The 18,475-nt window shown below is 44.4% G+C and overlaps 1 protein-coding gene across 1 annotated transcript in view; it reads left to right on the forward strand.

Annotated features, from left to right (window-relative positions):
- Window positions 1–14,692, forward strand: part of LOC142959470 (dedicator of cytokinesis protein 3-like) — a 53,151-nt gene extending 38,459 nt beyond the window's left edge. The window contains exons 39-55 of the mRNA XM_076100752.1: window positions 752–900; window positions 2,728–2,814; window positions 3,061–3,165; window positions 3,841–3,982; window positions 4,344–4,510; window positions 7,328–7,414; window positions 7,515–7,694; window positions 7,797–7,880; window positions 7,983–8,099; window positions 8,383–8,504; window positions 8,980–9,115; window positions 9,763–9,844; window positions 9,995–10,110; window positions 10,272–10,356; window positions 10,922–11,044; window positions 11,190–11,272; window positions 11,793–14,692. Of these exons, the coding sequence (XP_075956867.1) occupies window positions 752–900; window positions 2,728–2,814; window positions 3,061–3,165; window positions 3,841–3,982; window positions 4,344–4,510; window positions 7,328–7,414; window positions 7,515–7,694; window positions 7,797–7,880; window positions 7,983–8,099; window positions 8,383–8,504; window positions 8,980–9,115; window positions 9,763–9,844; window positions 9,995–10,110; window positions 10,272–10,356; window positions 10,922–11,044; window positions 11,190–11,272; window positions 11,793–12,401 (2,474 nt within the window). The 3' untranslated portion in view covers window positions 12,402–14,692. The remainder of the gene's footprint in view (window positions 1–751; window positions 901–2,727; window positions 2,815–3,060; window positions 3,166–3,840; window positions 3,983–4,343; window positions 4,511–7,327; window positions 7,415–7,514; window positions 7,695–7,796; window positions 7,881–7,982; window positions 8,100–8,382; window positions 8,505–8,979; window positions 9,116–9,762; window positions 9,845–9,994; window positions 10,111–10,271; window positions 10,357–10,921; window positions 11,045–11,189; window positions 11,273–11,792) is intronic.
- The last annotated feature ends 3,783 nt before the right edge of the window (window positions 14,693–18,475 follow it).

The following is an 18,475-nucleotide window of genomic DNA, read 5'->3' on the forward strand; positions in this document are numbered from 1 at the left end:
TGTTCCCCTGCACCGCAAAGGTTTAGCTCACATTTCTGATCCTGTCGTCAGAAAGAATATTGTGTTGAAGTGGAGTGTTACTTTCTGTAAAAGTGTCTCTTGTGTAGTCTGTATTAAAAAAACTTAATTCAAAGTTAATCGTGAGTTGATCCCGCAAACAGATATTTTCAGCAGAATTGCACCTCATCACGTAAACCGGTGACTGGTCGGCCGTTATCGGAGCCCAGTTCCACGGATAAGGACAGTTTGTAAAACGTCATATCTGCAACGATTAATCAGCCAAACCGATTAATCAGTCCAGCGATACTTCATTTTCAAAGTAAGTACTCCATATGTGAGCGTAATGTAAAACAGAAAATGCAAAAATAAAATAAAGGGAAGACAAATGTCTCAAAACAACAACTACAAATTAGAAACTGTTGAATGCAGATTAAACTGTGTTCACTGGCCAGCTGAGCAAAACTGAAAACAGGAGAGAGAGCAGCTGATGTGATTTAAACTGTGCAGGTGCACTTTGCACCTCTGGACACCGATACACCAAAACATACCCAGCATGCTCTGGGCAACTTGTGCTTCATGCAACTGACCCGCTTTGTGTCACTCGCCATCTGCTTCACAAAAACTGGACCCAAAAATGTATTCATCACCGTGGCCAGACGGTACAAACTATTCAGCATCTGTAGCTTCACTAGACGGCAGATAATCCACTTTTATACTGATGACATTTGACCTGTACCCCTCCCAACGACAGAGGCAGCGTTCACCCTGCTGCTGTACTGGGAGCTGCTGCAGTGGGAGGACCGGCCCCTGAGGGACTTCCTTCACTACCCCTGTCAGAGCGAGTGGCAACGAAAGGAGAACCTGAGTCGTAAGATCCTCCACTACTTCAACAAGGGCAAGGCAAGTGGATCCTCACGGCTTCGTCTCTCACTTCCTGTTTGGACTGACTTCAAGCCAGCGCGTGCTGCACAAAATCCACATGAAGTTTTATAGCTTTCTTATTTTTGTATTTCTTTTCTACCATGTTCACGTGTCTGCAGCTGTTCCCAAACTAAATTACATTTATTACATTTATCCTTCATTAACATTAAGAGTGAGAGAGAATCCTCAAGTGTTTCTTAAAACCTTTCTCAAAGTTTTAATTACATTTTACATCGAAACTTATTAGTATTTGTACATAAACTAGATTTATACCGTGGTAGAGAAGTGCTTTTTTTATTTACTTAAAAATACTACAGTATAAAAATCTAAAGGGTTACTTAAGTAAAAGTATCAATACCACAGTATAAAATACTACAGTATAAAAGTAATACTACAGTATAAAAGTATTACATTCAAAGGGTTACTTAAGTATAAGTATGAGTACCACAGTATAAAATACTACAGTATAAAAGTATTACATTCTAAATGTTACTTAAGTAAAAGCATCCACACCACTGCATCATTTATTACAAGCCCATCATTTGATTATATGTAAAATCTTAACTATAACTATAGCAGGACAGATATTGTGAAATAGGTATAAAGTAGCTTAAAAATGGAAATGCTCAAGTAAGTACCTCAATACTGAACTACAGTGCAGAACGTGAGTAAATGTACTAACACCACAGGTTTAACAGCTTTAAAGTAACATCCTTTCCACACTGTTCAATACCGGTTTGTATCAGGAAAGAGTTTTCTGCACTAAAGCAAACCCTGCATATCATATACTAGAGACACAAACAGGCAGCCTTTGCCCACACAACACTAATACTCAGATGTCTGCTCAAATGTGATTTGCTCCCCCGAATCGTTCCTCCCTGGCTGGTTTTCCTCAACAAAATGAAATTAGCGGACTGGTCTCTGAGCTTCGGAGAGGACCGTGCCCTCTGGACTCTGGGAGCAGCTGAGGAGGAAATAAAAGTGGCCTCCATCATTAACTCTTTGTCATCTCTGGTTTTTATGGCTGCTCTGTAAGTGGTCTGCACCGGTGGAATCCCCTGTTACTGTTACCGACGTGAAGATTCTTCCAGGACAAATAGAAATCTGTATGTGTGCTGAAAAGCAACGTGCAGGTTGGCGACCTCGCGGAATTCATGGAGGCAAAATGATGTAGAAGCTGGACTTTAAAATATAAGTATGTATGTAGTACACAGCGTGTTGCTTCCCTTTTAACTGCACACGCAAGAAGTATTCTAACATTAAGTTGCAAGATGTTATTTCTTATTTTGAAAACTCGGATAAGATTTTCGAAGATGAAGTCAATTTTATTATCTTATTAGAAAATTCTTGAAACAGTAGATGAGTGTGAATGTGATGTGACAGCTCCCCGTTTCTCCTCCTTTGAACGTGATTCATCTTTTAACTAAATGAGTCAAAATTATAACAAAAACAAGAAAAGCTTTCCACAGTTTAAAGAAATTATTGAACAATTTCTTTCTTTCTCTTTTTTCACCCTGATTAACATCACCGATATATCATTTCTAACTCATATCTTATCTTTTAATATTTGTTATTCTTGTTCTTATTAAATACAGCTCGGCAGGCAAACAGGACTCGTATAGACCCTGAAGAAGGTTCCCCCCCCCCCTCACTTTGCAATGATGGGGCTCATTTAAATTCTTTTAGTGTTTAGGGTGACGCTGCATAAATGATGATTCTTCCTGAGACATTTGTCATTTTAATGATTAATTCTCTTTATTGTACAGGATGACTTAAGCTTCATTTATCTCATTTATGACTCTGCAGTGCTGGGAATATGGAATCTCTCTCTGCCGGGAGCTGGCGTTCCAGTACGAGACTTTATACGACTATCAGAGCCTCAGCTGGATACGGGTAAGTACAGTCCTGCCTGCTTCCTGTTATTATCGAACAAGCAGTCCTCTGTGATGCTGGAAAGTGAGATCTTCAGCTCCCTCTGTCATCGTCATCCTCGTATGTGGTGCGATGGCGTCAAACGCAAAGGTCCCGATCAGCTGTGCACACCCACACTCATCGGGGGAAAGCAGAGGCTTCAGTAATGTGCGTGATTAGAGCATTATTCATCATGACTCTTTTGCACGTTTTATTATTCTGTGATAGAAAATGGAGGCAGCGTATTACGACAACATCATCGAGCAGCAGAGGATCGAGCCGGAGTTCTTCCGAATGGGCTTCTACGGCAGGAAGTTTCCCTTCTTCCTCAGGGTAAATCCAGTCTCATCTTCGTCTGCGCTGACACAGTTGTGATTCTGCCGATGCGTGCAGTTACTCCGCTGCAGAAGCTCGTTGGAGAGCGAAAGAAGGGATGGGCAGTCGAATTAGGAGCTCTACCAGCCATCTCAGCTGGTGATGTCATGAATGTCATCATATTATAACAGAACTTTATCTGTAAAGTTTGACCGTTGAAATCCATCTACCTCCAGATAAATATTTACCAATTTTGATGACGGTGCATCATCATAAAATATAAGAAAATGTGCCCACTACCGTCTAAATATCTCATTTCAGTTAGTGGCTTAATTAGCCAATTCCGAAAAATAACAAACCTTGATATTATATATCTTTATTGATTGGGCCTCATATATTTCATGGTGGTAGATGCTATTAGCACCAAGGGAGTACGTAGCCAGCAATACTATTCGCACCTTGGCGAAATACACCCGGATGCATGTGACATTGCAGAGACACCAAGATGTCAACACTGCTGACGGAGGCACACATTAGATACTGTATGTGTATATGTAGCCTACTGCAGGCAGTGCGTATGTTTCCTAAACCTAGCCAAGTAGCCTCAGAGTCATGTGCAGCGGTTCCTCATCAGCATGTCACTGTCAGCCTTGAATAAATCCAGCTGTTGTCTTCCCCCCTTTTTTTTTGCAGAACAAGGAGTTTGTCTGTCGCGGTTACGACTACGAACGACTTGAGGACTTCCAGCAAAGGATGCTGGGGGAATTTCCACAAGCCATCGCCATGCAGCATCCCAACCAACCGGACGACACCATCCTGCAGAGTGACGCTCAGTGTATCCGACTCGGCTTAATAAGGCTAAAAGCAACAATTATTTTCATTAGAAAGTCATGTGTAATTTATTCATTTTTATTAAGACTGTTGGTTATTTATCCTCAATTTTGAGGAGGTAAAATTACTGAATATTTGGCATTATTGCCTGATAAAAGTTCATTTATGTGTTTCATGTATTGCTTGTATATGTGTTAAAAAAAGAGGAGCACTGTATGAAACGTCGAGGTTGATTTCCATTCAGGCAGCGAGAGCAAAACGCTCTCTGTAAGCATTTCCTGTGAATATCCCCCCCCCCCCCCTTCCTCCTCTGTGAGTATGCGTGTCCGTCCGTCTGTCACTTCCTTGACACTTGGCCCTCTCAGACTTGCAGATCTACGCCGTGACCCCAGTGTCAGACATCACCGATGTGCCTCAGCTGGAGCGTGTGCCCGAGAGGATCAAGAGCTTCTACCGCATCAACAACGTCAGCCGCTTCCACTATGACAGGCCGTTCCACAAGGGGCCCAAGGACCGCGAGAACGAGTTCAGGGTACGGTGAGCCAGCAGCCCCTCCCAGTCCATCTCAGCATCACAGTTTAGTGGGGTCGAAGACTTCCTAAGACCCAGATAAGAAAAACTTAACTCTTCCAAAACGGATGTGTAGAGAATAGACCAACATAATAAAATGACAGTCTCAACAATCAGGAGGACAAAATTCAAGATAGATTTCAAACGAATATAAAGAATCGATCCTCGAGGACGTAAAAACAACTTCCAAGTGCCACCGAACAGATCGGACCTGAGCCACACCACCTTCTATCCATCATGGAAACCTGGAAGAGGACAGAATACACAAACACACGAGAGGCACAACTCAGACAACAGAGGGAGAGGGAGAGACGAGGAGAACATGCACATAAGGGAGAGAGGGAGAGAGACGAGGAGAACATGCACATAAGGGAGAGAGAGAGACGAGGAGAACATGCACATAAGGGAGAGAGAGAGAGACGAGGAGAACATGTACATAAGGGAGAGAGAGAGAGACGAGGAGAACATGTACATAAGGGAGAGAGGGAGAGACGAGGAGAACATGTACATAAGGGAGAGAGAGAGAGAGACGAGGAGAACATGCACATAAGGGAGAGAGAGAGAGAGATGAGGAGAACATGTACATAAGGGAGAGAGAGAGAGATGAGGAGAACATGTACATAAGGGAGAGAGAGAGAAACGAGGAGAACATGCACATAAGGGAGAGAGAGAGAGACGAGGAGAACATGTACATAAGGGAGAGAGGGAGAGAGACGAGGAGAACATGCACATAAGGGAGAGAGAGAGAGATGAGGAGAACATGTACATAAGGGAGAGAGAGAGAGAGATGAGGAGAACATGTACATAAGGGAGAGAGAGAGAGAGACGAGGAGAACATGCACATAAGGGAGAGAGAGAGAGATGAGGAGAACATGTACATAAGGGAGAGAGAGAGAAACGAGGAGAACATGCACATAAGGGAGAGAGAGAGAGAGACGAGGAGAACATGCACATAAGGGAGAGAGAGAGAGATGAGGAGAACATGTACATAAGGGAGAGAGAGAGAGAGACGAGGAGAACATGCACATAAGGGAGAGAGAGAGAGATGAGGAGAACATGTACATAAGGGAGAGAGAGAGAGACGAGGAGAACATGTACATAAGGGAGAGAGAGAGAGATGAGGAGAACATGTACATAAGGGAGAGAGAGAGAGAGACGAGGAGAACATGCACATAAGGGAGAGAGAGAGAGATGAGGAGAACATGTACATAAGGGAGAGAGAGAGAGACGAGGAGAACATGTACATAAGGGAGAGAGGGAGAGAGACGAGGAGAACATGCACATAAGGGAGAGGGAGAGAGACGAGGAGAACATGCACATAAGGGAGAGGGAGAGAGACGAGGAGAACATGCACATAAGGGAGAGAGAGAGAGACGAGGAGAACATGCACATAAGGGAGAGAGAGAGACGAGGAGAACATGCACATAAGGGAGAGAGAGAGAGACGAGGAGAACATGTACATAAGGGAGAGGGAGAGAGACGAGGAGAACATGTACATAAGGGAGAGAGAGAGAGAGACGAGGAGAACATGTACATAAGGGAGAGAGAGAGAGAGACGAGGAGAACATGCACATAAGGGAGAGAGAGAGAGAGATGAGGAGAACATGTACATAAGGGAGAGAGAGAGAGAGACGAGGAGAACATGCACATAAGGGAGAGAGAGAGAGATGAGGAGAACATGTACATAAGGGAGAGAGAGAGAAACGAGGAGAACATGCACATAAGGGAGAGAGAGAGAGAGACGAGGAGAACATGCACATAAGGGAGAGAGAGAGAGATGAGGAGAACATGTACATAAGGGAGAGAGAGAGAGAAACGAGGAGAACATGTACATAAGGGAGAGAGAGAGAGACGAGGAGAACATGTACATAAGGGAGAGAGGGAGAGAGACGAGGAGAACATGCACATAAGGGAGAGGGAGAGAGACGAGGAGAACATGCACATAAGGGAGAGGGAGAGAGACGAGGAGAACATGCACATAAGGGAGAGAGAGAGAGACGAGGAGAACATGCACATAAGGGAGAGGGAGAGAGACGAGGAGAACATGTACATAAGGGAGAGAGGGAGAGAGACGAGGAGAACATGCACATAAGGGAGAGAGAGAGAGAATGGAGGAGAGGCTGTATATTATCTTGTTGCATTTGTTTGTTTTTAATAGAAGATGATTGAATACAATATTGAAATATTAATCACACAATGTATTAATGTTATATTAATCAGGAATAAAAAAAAAAAAATCTTTTGAATAAGCAATAAATTAGTTGTTAGATTAATTGACCAATCGAAAACAATTATATTTAGATTTATTGATAGAATCATCGTTAGGTTGAGCCCTAATAAGGAACACATCTTCATCTTGAGGAGCAGGAAATGATTCATGTTTTGCATTTTTCCTTCAGAGATGAACGATTAAAAGATAATCACAACGTTTTTGTCAGAATGGATTAAACGTTTCAGCAGTTATTGTGTTGTACGTCTGTTTGTTTACATTCTCTTGTATCTAGTCCAAGTCCACAGCTCACAGTGCTTCAGAGACTTGGACCAGACATGACACTGTACTGTCACAGTGACCTACATTTGGAATCAAACCACACCAGGATTTGTACTCCTCACTGAACTGACCTACATGTACACGCTACACTAAAAACACTGTCTTTCCCATTCTTGTTATTTATCTGTCACACACGGTCAGTTCTCCAGCAGACCTGCGCGATGTCGCCAGATGCGGTTCACAGCCGACCGCGTTAACCTCTGTTCTCTGCTCTGCATGTTTTCACAGAGCCTGTGGATCGAGAGGACAACCCTGATCCTCTCCCGTCCTCTCCCCGGGATCTCCCGCTGGGCCGAGGTGGAACGGAGAGAAGTGGTGAGGAGCTCAAACGTCACCTTTTTTTACGGCACACGTAGATTGTTATACACACACACACACACATGCTTCCTTCTATCATGCGTGTGTTTGTTTCCAGATGGAGGTGAGCCCTCTGGAGAACGCCATTTATGTGGTGGAGAATAAAACCCAGGAGCTGCGGACTCTGATCAGCCAGTACCAACACAGACAGCACCATGGCAACATCAACCCGCTCAGCATGTGCCTAAATGGGGTCATCGACGCTGCTGTGAACGGAGGCATCGCCAGATATCAGGAGGTAGTGACACTGGAACTAAGAATTGAATGGGTGGACGTGTTGACTTTGTTTCACGGTGTTGCGATAGATCCTCATCTCTCGGCTCCTCCTTTGCTCCAACAGGCCTTCTTCGATAAGGACTACATCAGCAGTCACCCAGAAGACACGGAGAGGATCACGCATCTGAAGGATCTGATGCAGGAACAGGTCCGACTCACTTTTGAATTGAATCGCATGCGGTTCATGTGATAATTCGTGTGAACATCCTCCTCCTTTTTTTTCTTCTTGTCTCTGATTTCACGTCAACAGGTGCACATTCTGGGAGTGGGGCTGGCTGTTCACGAGAAGCTGGTGCATCCGGAGATGCGTCCCCTGCACAAAAAGCTTGTAGACCAGTTCCACATGATGAGGACAGGTTTACATCATGTGAGTAGTTCAGCATGGGGCTCAGATCCATCAATTGTAATTACGCCTCCGAGACGGCGAACGCGACGTCTCAGAAGCGATCTTGAGCCAATTTCCTCACACATTTTTGACCATAAGTCAAGAATTCATATGCTAATTAGACAATTTCTCACAAACATCTAATAGGATAGAATCAAGAAATGATGACATTTTAGACAGACGGATGGATGTAAAGTGCAACTTGTTGTGATGCCTGTGAGAGCAGTGTGAATATTCAGAGCAGTATATGGTTGGGTCCCTGCAGGGCGTGCCCGGCGTGGATCGATTCGGCCCCGCGGGCTGCCAAGGGGTCAACTCTCCCAGAGGCATCCTCTCCTCCCACAGCCACATGAGCCCCGAGAGTATCCGCCTCATACACAGACACAGGTCAGACACACACACACACACACACACACACACACACACACACACACACCTGTAACCACAAACCTAGACTAGCATGTCCAATCTCAACACAGAATTGACCATGAAGAAATGTGGTCAGGTTTTCAAATTAAAAGTAAGTATTTTACGTCCAATCATCCATTTTCTAAACTGATCATCCAGTTCAGGTGACCCTGAACTGGATATCCCAGCATGCATTGGGCCGAGATGTCGCCGCGCTAATACAGCACAGCACACATACAAATAATAAACACCTTCACCCTAGAATTTCTATTGGGCAAAAAAAAGCCTAGATATTACATAAATATATATTAGGATATAAAGCACTGATAGATGGATGATTGATAAAGTGATTGAAAACTGGTTCATGAAATCTAGCTACACACACACACACACACACACACGAACACATGGAGATAAGTGATTTACAGTCTCCAACATCGTCTCCGTCCCGCAGCCCTCTGAACCTCCAGGGTTCGATCCGTCACTCGTCCTCCTCCCTGTCCTCCCACACGTCGAGTGAGGCGGGAAACCTCGTCATAATGACCGACGGCCTGATGGGGGAGCACCCCGAGGAGGCGTTACACATGCAGGTAGGACTGGAAAACAACAAACACACACCGGCATGAATGTAGTGGAAACAAGAGGTCGACAATTGGTGGACTCTTAAAGGTCGACTATTGCTTCTGTTGTGCGTCCCGTTGCACGCTACTCTCACAAACCACTAATGTCGGTGCATACTCCTGGAGTGAGGAGAATCATAAACTGCATATTCATTTGATGAATGGCATGTTGGCGAGTAAGTTAAAGTAACAGCTGAATGAGAAATAAACTGTAAACGTGTTGGATATGAGATGAATACCACTTGACTGCTTCCCGCAAAAATAAGGTTTAGTCCACATTTTCTACCTGTTAACAAATGTTTAGATCATTATCAGGAGTTAATCACGTGCACAGATATCTTTTAGCAAAGGTTCCTCCGGTAACGATAGTTTGTAAAACCTTTTATCGATCTGCCAAACTGATGAATTAGTCGAGCTCTAGTGGAAATGGTATAAATCTGTGTTGTACTTGTAAGTTTAACTTTAACTTGTTTCAGGATGTAAAACGTATAAAACTACTCGGATCATTACCTTTTGTGAATTTCAACATTGATACTGTAACTTTACTGGGACTTTTATTTATTAAAAAAAGACTTCTTCAAGTTTTTGTTCCATTAAAGATATGTTTGGTTTTGCAGCCGAGCCCCTCCTCCTCCAGCCTGAGCTCGATCCGCTCCAACTCTTCCCAGATTATTAACTCTGCTCCCTCGAGTGCCAGAGGTAAGTAAGAAGCTCACATCAGAGGTGGATACACACTGAAATGCTTGAGAATTTGGAAATATCTTTCATAGATATATCTCATAAAAAGTACGTCGAAGAAACCGCTGCCGGTAGAAATGTTCAGATTTCCACGTCTCTTCTTCTGTCCAGGCTCTCCGTCTCTGCCCGATAAGGCCAAACACAACCGAGAAGTGATGATACTGTTGCCGTCTCATCGTGAGAGGGTCAACAACTCCTTGTACTACAACATGGCGGAGAACGGACAGGTGGGACAGATCAGTGTTCTAAACACACCAGATGACAAATATGTTGGTAATCATTCAAATCAATGGGTGTTAAAATGTTCATATGAGGTTTTGTCATTTGTTTTAACGCGACATTAAATAAAAAACGTACTACCTTCTAATGATACACTTCTGTGTTACAGAACAACCACATGCAGCGTGCCTTACTTCAGCAAATTAGCCCCTGTAAGCCGTGTGCCGATCCTCACATCAATCTACCAGATAAATGTAAGAAAACGCAAACAGGTGGACATGTTCGGTGTTATATACATGAGACGTATCACAGTGTGTGTTGACCGTAGACCGTTAATAAGAAGTGGACACGGTCACCGTGATGTCAGCCACCGGTTTGTGGACGACAGTTTTGAAGCCTCGAGTTTGGCTTTATGGCCGTAGCCATCTTGAATATTTAACCGTCGTCATCTTGCTTATTGGTCGCCGCCATCTTGGTTTTCGACTGTCGCCATCTTGGCATTTTGGCCTTGTGTTTTTGCAGAGCTAAGTACAACCGAACGCTAATGGTTACCAGGTTTTTTTATTTTCTAAATGAACATCATGCTGTATTAAAGAAGACTTGAAACTAGAGATTGAGACCATAAACTCATGTTTACAATGTTTACTGAGGTAATAAATCAAGAGAGAAGTAGAGTCATTTTCTCATAGACTTCTATACAACCAGAGGAGTCTCCCCCTGGTGGACACTAGAGAGAATGCAGCTTTAAGACACTTTGCTTCACTTTTCAGACCCGGACGTTGCCGCCTGGTGTTGACATGTTTTTGTTTCCCCCTCCAGTGTTTCCGAACGCTCCCAGCAGCTGGAGTCTGGATGGAGAGAACAGGGAGCAGGTGTCCTACATGCCAGCTTCTACTGGAGGTGTAATCATGCCACCTGTCCCCCCCAGGTCCTTCCCACCAGGTACCTTATCCTTTTTACTCCACACTCATCGTTTTTTATGGGGTTTAGAGCTTTTTGAGACGTCGGCTGGATTTTCGAGACCTTTACGTAAGAGCTTAAGCAATGTATGAATTAATTATCTCTCCATATGAATTTCCATTTGCAGGACACTTCCTGATGCACTGTGATGCGTTTCACCACCAGAACAGCGACCCTCCCCCCGCCCTGCCCGTCCGCTCCCTTCGAAAGGTACCGCCATGAGAGAAGCATTATACGTGTAGTCATAACATATCAGACGCAAACAGCTCTGTTGCCAGATTATTTGGCTTTTCTTCCTCAATCTACATGCATCCCTCATGTAGAGATGATGATGACACTGTGATCGTAGCTTTGGAAAACCTATTTCCAATTTCCTAAATGATACTCTTCAGTCTTTTGTCATGGTAACCCTGTTTTCACAGAAGCTTCCATTTCCCAAGTTGTCAACTCCCACACGTTTTCTTCACTTACAGTCAATTTGTTGAATGCACACCAGAGCAAAGCCTGATGATGGAGCGCAGACACACATTTGTTTCACTCCAGTAGTCGACTAATAATTACAAAGCCATCTTCAAGTGCCTCAGTGTTTGAAATACGGACAACGTCAGAATGATGAAGTAGTTGTTCTTTTACTCACAACTTGTAAATCCAGTATTTCTGACAGCATGTGAAGGCGAGTAGAGATGACACCAATGACACCCACTCACTCTCTGACTCTTTCTCTCGCCAGTCTCCTCTCCACCCGATCCCCGGCTCCCCCACCAGTCCCCAGTCAGCGTTGGGTGGCAGTAACTCCACTCTGTCCGGCAGCGCCAGCAGCGGCGTGTCCTCCCTGAGCGAGAGCAACTTCGGAGGCCAGTATCCAGACCCGGGCCCCATCAGGAACGACGCGCTGGAGCCCCTCCCCAGCCACCTGTGGTCCCCGCCTGACGAGTACCTGGCCTCCCCCTACCTGCACATCCACTACGGGGGGCCGGAGATCGACTCCGTGGACCCGGTCCGCCCCTTCCACTACCGCAGCCCCGCCTCGCACCCGCACAACCACCCGCACCCTCACACCCACGCCCACCCAGGGCTGGACGGCCACTCCCACGGGCCGCCGCCCCACCACCACCCCCCCATACACGGCCCCCACCACATCCCGTACCGCAGGCCTCAGCCTCCGACCGTGCCGCCCAAACCCTACCTGAGGGAGGGCTGCATCCCCGAGGAGGACCTGCCGCCCCAGCCCATCCCGCTGCCCCGCAGGATCTTCCACTCCCCCCACGGCCACCGGGAGGACCAGGGGAAACACCCCTGGGAGCAGTGCATCAGCGAGGAGCACGAGGAGACCCAGTGATGAGGAGGCTCCAGCTATATCTCAGTTAGAGCTTTTTTTTTTACTCCTTGTCTCCCTTCATTTGCACTGAGATAAAGCAGCAGCAACAGGAAGGAGTCTCACGCGAGGCAGAGTGTGTTCAGTCGCCCCCGTGATTTAATCTCAGTGCACATGAAGGAAAGAGAAGAGGGAACCTCGATGAATCTCCAGCACAGCTGCCGTCACTGCTCCGCGTGGCCTCCTAGATGTTACTAAAAGAAACGTGTCGAACAATGAGACGGATTAACTTTGTTCAGAAATTGATGTTGATTGTACACAATTGTACAACTCGTCTGTGAGCATGTTTGTTTCTTTTTTCATTTGAGAATAATACGACAACAGTTTTGTGAAATATGACAACCGACATGATGCCAGGTGCAGCTTACGCTCTGAACTCCCTTCATTTCTGCTCTTCACGGCATTTTCACAACGCGAGGCGACGGCCGCCGGTTATTCACAGCTCAGTGACTCCTCTGCTTTTAAATGCTTCATATATATATGAATCCTTATTTTGATAAATAAATACATAATACAAAATACATTATAGTGTTTTTAAAGGCTTATGTCCATTATGTTTTTCAAAACACTGTTAAGTGCTCCTTAATAGTGAATCATATCAGATGGCGCACTCTCAACACGTGCTGCTGCCGACATGAACTTCGGTCACTGACGATTTCCCAATCCGCACCGCTGCGTACGGAGAAACCTTCGTGAATGTATTCAGACGAGATGTTCTATTTGAGTTGCACAAGCTGCAACGCGGTTATTTTGTTGTTGTTTTTCTGTTTAAGTGCTTTAAGTTCAGTCTGTGTCGGGGAGAAGAAGAAAAAAGTCTCCATCTTGTCTCTTTTCGTGTGACAAAGAAATCTGGAGCGGAAGGAGACGATGGACGATGTTTCATGTTCACGGTGGAGGAAGACGGAACAGGAACTCTCCACACCTCAACCACCATCCTCCCTCTCTCTCTCTCTCTCTCTCTCTCTCTCTCTCTCTCTCTCTCTCTCTCTCTCTCTCTCTCCCTCTCCCCCCCCTCCCTCCCTCCCTCCATCTTTTTTCCTTCCCTGTGAGGATGTCAGTAAGCAGTGAGGGCTGAACCTGGACAGCTGCAGTGGACACTGTTTGTTTAGACCCCCCCACACCCCCCACCACCCCACTGAGGAGGAGCCCACACTCAGACAGCGTTGGAATCGCCTACCTGCCTTAAGTGCACTCAAATGCAGTTTGACCTCTCATCCAGACTGTGAGAAGCCGTTCTCCTTTTCATCCTCCTTTGCTCAACGCTCCCCCGAAGGACACAAACAAACAAACAAACAAACACAAAAAAAAAGAAGAAGATATCTACCTAGTGATGTTTTGTATGGTTTCGTCCCGCTTTGGTTTCAGGTTGTCGTTTGGTTCGTATAGCGCTAATATTTCTTATTCTGCCCGCGGCTCTTCTCTCGATCACCTTCTGTCGAGTGGAAACTAAAGATGTGTTTCACAAAGAGCTCTGAAGCCCGGACAGAGAGAGAGAGAGAGGTTTTACTTGTTTTTGCGGCGCAGAAGAAACAGCGCTGTAGTGGGTTGGAAGGATATAGCTAATATTTTAACAATTACTTGTTTTCCTGGTTGTTTTTTTGTGTTTTTTTGTGTTTTTTTTGCAGGTGGATGCTTTGTGTTACTGTACATCGAGTTGTCAGCTGACTAGACAACATCTATTTTTGTATGTGAGATCATCAGTTGTGTGAACATATTTCAGAAGGCAGGAGGGTACTGCATCAGCTGTTGTACTTTGTATGAAGGTGAACCTGAAGTCAGATATATATCGCCTACAATATGTGAGTATCTCTCGTGAGCCGGGCGGCGCTGAGGATAACTGGTGACTGGAGCGATACTCAAAATATAGGTACAATAGAATTTTTCAATGTAAATTCTGTTATTGTACATACAGCAGTATTGTGAAATATTTTTGAGAATTATTGCAGACGCCCCAAAAAGGTTTATCGTCGTTTGTTGTGTATATACGTGTACTCCAGAGATCAGTGTAATTGATAAATATCTATAATCAGTGTTTGAAAAAGGACAAATCCATTAGACTGTGGCGGTCTCCACCGTTCTTGACTTCGAGTCTTCTCATATAAATACTTTATACACTTTTCAATGTGCTTTCCTGTACATATGGTGTTAGCATGATCAAACAGTGTTTGGTTGTAAAAGTGGTTTTCCTACTCCCATAACTGCTGTGGTATGGAATTCATTAACGATGCCAAACATTAAAGACAATCTTTTATCAGCGCTAACTCTTCCTCCTTACCTTGTGCTGTGCTGTGATTGGTGGAGCGGTGTGTCGAGTGGACGGTAGAGGGCGCCGCCGGGCATGGAAATACACGGAGCACACGGCAAAGTGGTGAGAATGTAGGCAGGCGTGTGTGTGTGTGTGTGTGTGTGCGCGCGCTTCATCTTTAGTTAAAGCTGTATTTACAGTCGACATAATGACAACAATGAATCAGATGTGAAAGGGGTCGCCTGTAGTCATGAAGCTGCAGAGAGTTATCACCTGAATCTGCAGCTCTCTATAGTTTCAGCTCATTGTTCAGAAATCCGAAGCACAAATGTACTGTTTTGTTTTGCTCTTGTAGCCTTTTGTTCTGGTTCTATATGTATTTGTTTTTTCAGCAGAAACGCTCTTAAAAGGAGAACTAAACAGCAGACGGACAGTCAGACACTAGCCGGTGAACGTAGCAGAGCACTTAGCAGCTGAAGAGACAGATATGTCCCTCAGAGACCACAAACAGGACTAACAGAGAGTAATTGGACTTATATTCACCAGGTAAGAAACAGCAAGTACTTGTCAGCAAAAGTAAGAAGACAAATGTAGTGGAGTCCGAGTGTAAAGTAGCCTCAAATGAAGTAAAGTGCAAAGGAGACATACTCTCATTACCAGGTTGTGTTTTGGGTTTCTACTACGACATGTTTGCATGCTTTAACGCAGTGTATTTCATACCTGGGCCTTCAGTGCTGTCCTACTACAGTTGAACCACCTCCTCATAACCTCATTATGACGCCAGCATGACGGGATGCTGCGTCATTAACGGACAATGCATAGAGTCAAAATCAATGTAATTAACACAATGACAAGAACAAACTCACAAGAACCAGTCACATATATTTGTATGACAACAAAGCAGGTAGAATAACATAAAACCCAAATAACACGATTCAACAGGCCTCTGCACATACCAGGAACACGTATTCCGCCACACACTGAAGAGCACGGGCCAACCAAATATTATTCACATCAGAGGGAACAATATTAACCACATCATAGAAACGACACGATAGAAAAATGAACACAGTAGTAACGCTACTGCAGATGTAAAAACAAACGCAGCTCACTCACCAAAGCTGCTGTTCACCATTTAAAGACAAAGTCCGTCCTTCTTTCTTTGTTGCCAAAGAGTTTAATGACGCGGTTGTTCAGTACATCGGTGCGGTTCAGTTCCAGCCAGAGGTCCTCGATTCAATTAATGATGACGTAGTTGTAGGCCAACTAGAAGCTCTGACATGTTAAAGAATACGCCAACATGTCAAACTAAAGATCTGATTGGTTGAACACTATGACAATCAACAATATCGTCCCCATTCACTTAAACTGCAAAGAGATTCACTTGTGAGTCTGAAGGTCTCGGGCAGATTTCTTTTACTTAGAGACACATAGAGGCTGAATCTGATTGGATAAAAGCTCTGCTTAAAACAAGCTGCGCTGGAAGCAGAGCAACTGATGAAGACAGTAGCTGTGCATTGAGATAATAAGCTGATGGGAAAATATTTAGAATACATGTAGTGTATTTATAAAAAGTAATTCAATTATAAAATAGCTATAACTTTGTGATTCTGTCTAGGTGTGTGAGTGTGTATATGGAGAAATCAGTGTGTGTGTGTGTGTGGGGGGGGGGGGGGGGGGGGGGGGGGGGGGGTAACAGCATGTCACACAACCCCTGGGTCCACCACAGAAGAAGAAAGACCACCTCTTCAGCTGCAGTGACAGCTAAGGCTCCTGCTCTGAGCAGCTTCACACCGTCGCCAACGTTGTACTTTGACATTCAAACATTTCTTTGGTTTGTGAAAATACAGCTGGAGTTTAAGTTTTATTCGTTCATAGAAGGGAATCAATAGCGTGGTCTCTGTTAGGAATAAATGTATGAGCTCATTTTTCTGCAAATATGATGAACAGAGATGGTGGAGCTCAGTAAGGAGCAGTGACATGTGGCCTACAGGTGGCACAAGTCACCCATTTAGAGCTCCTGTAGGATCCTTAGAAATAATCCCAAACTACTCTGTTTATATCAGAGCACAGCTGATATAATACAACATGATTATATCAGCTGTTTATCTGTTTATTTATGATTTTATGTTTGATGGAGAGACGGATTGATATATAGATAGATAGATGGACGGATAGATAGATCTATCTATCTATCCGTGCATCCATCTATAGATAGATGGATGCACGGATAGATAGATAGGTAGATAGTTGGATGGATGGATGGACAGATAGATAGATGGATGGATGGATGGATGGATGGATGGATGGATGGATGGACGGATAGATAGATTTGAGCCTGGCTACTTGTTGGACGTCAGCTGATTAACACTGACGTTGTTGGCGTTGTGTGTGTGTCTGTTTTTCTCTGAAACGTCTTCTGTAACATTGAGGACTGAGCTCTCTGCGTGTCTCGCATATCCATGACGCAGTCACAGGAAGAAGAAAAATACAGAACAGCAGAAGAGTTGGGATGAAAGGATCCTCTCCAGAGGATGATGATGCCGTGGTGCATGCCGATGCAGATACTGAATTTCATTTTAAACAGCGTCACCATGGCTCCTCTCCTTTCTACAGCTCTCTCTTTCTATTTGTTCCCCTCTTCTTCTTCCTCCGTCTTCGTCACGTCTTAAAGTCTCACTGTGTTTTGTCTTGAGGGACTCACAGCGAGTGTATTCAGTGTAAAGGTGTGCTCTCCACACTGGATCTGCTTTTAATCCGTGCACACTTGCATGCATGTCAGTGGCAATGCGAGCAGAGCTTTCCCCCCCCTCCCCCCCCCCCCCCCCCCCCCGGTTGCATCGGTGTCATTCTGCTGTTATTGTTTCGGGCCAAAAGTGTGACAGGCGTCTCTCACACGTTGCTGCACTGACAAGCTGCCATGCAGCCTTCTTGTTTGGAAGAAAAACAAAAAGGAAACCTGGTATCTGGTGTCGCATCTCTTTGTGTGCACCGTTTCCCGGCTGGATGTGTGTTTTTGTGGCGCTGCATTCATTTGACACAGATCCAGTTGCCTGTGAAGCAAATGAACAGACCTTTTGAGCACCAGTGTGCTACAAATAAAGGTAGAAATGTATATATATATATTTCTTTTTTAAAGTAGAAGACAAATACATCAGGAAACAAAGATTTTTAATAAATGAAACAATACTAATAAATAAAGATTAAACAAGTTGCACATTCAAAATAAAATCCAACAAAAGGAACATAACACTGAACAGTAAAGTACAGTACCAGAGCACGGATTATTACAAAAAGAAACCCCCCCCCTCTCCCAAAGACATTTACAAATTTTCTTAAAAACTTCAAGAGGCAAACATAGACGTTGTATAAAAGCATCATACAGTAGAGCATTTGTCATCCGAGTATAATTTACAAATTTATTGACGGATAAATACTTAAAGCTGATCCTTAACTTGAGACGCACACGTGACAGCTGTGATGTAAACATGTGCTTCTCAGGTGAGGTCCCAGCCCTTGTTTGTTTTTTTATTACTTTTTAAACTTTTTTTAGTGATCAATAACAGTGATGAGGTGACGATGAAAGCAGTCCATCAATTCATGGGAAACAAATGATCTATAACCGTAAATAAGGAACAGCTTTTTGTCCACATCTCCATTGGTCTCTTCTCTGTTGGTGCATCATAGAATAAAAGTCAGCGGATATGGCTACATCGGGCGTTTGTTTTAATGTGTGGAAGAACACTGCAGCTGTCCGTCCCCTGACTCCCCCCCCCCCCCCGGACCCGGAGCT

This window comes from Anarhichas minor, unplaced genomic scaffold, assembly GCF_050575085.1.
Source record: "Anarhichas minor isolate MPS153535 unplaced genomic scaffold, ASM5057508v1 ptg000003l, whole genome shotgun sequence".
NCBI lineage: Eukaryota > Metazoa > Chordata > Actinopteri > Perciformes > Anarhichadidae > Anarhichas > Anarhichas minor.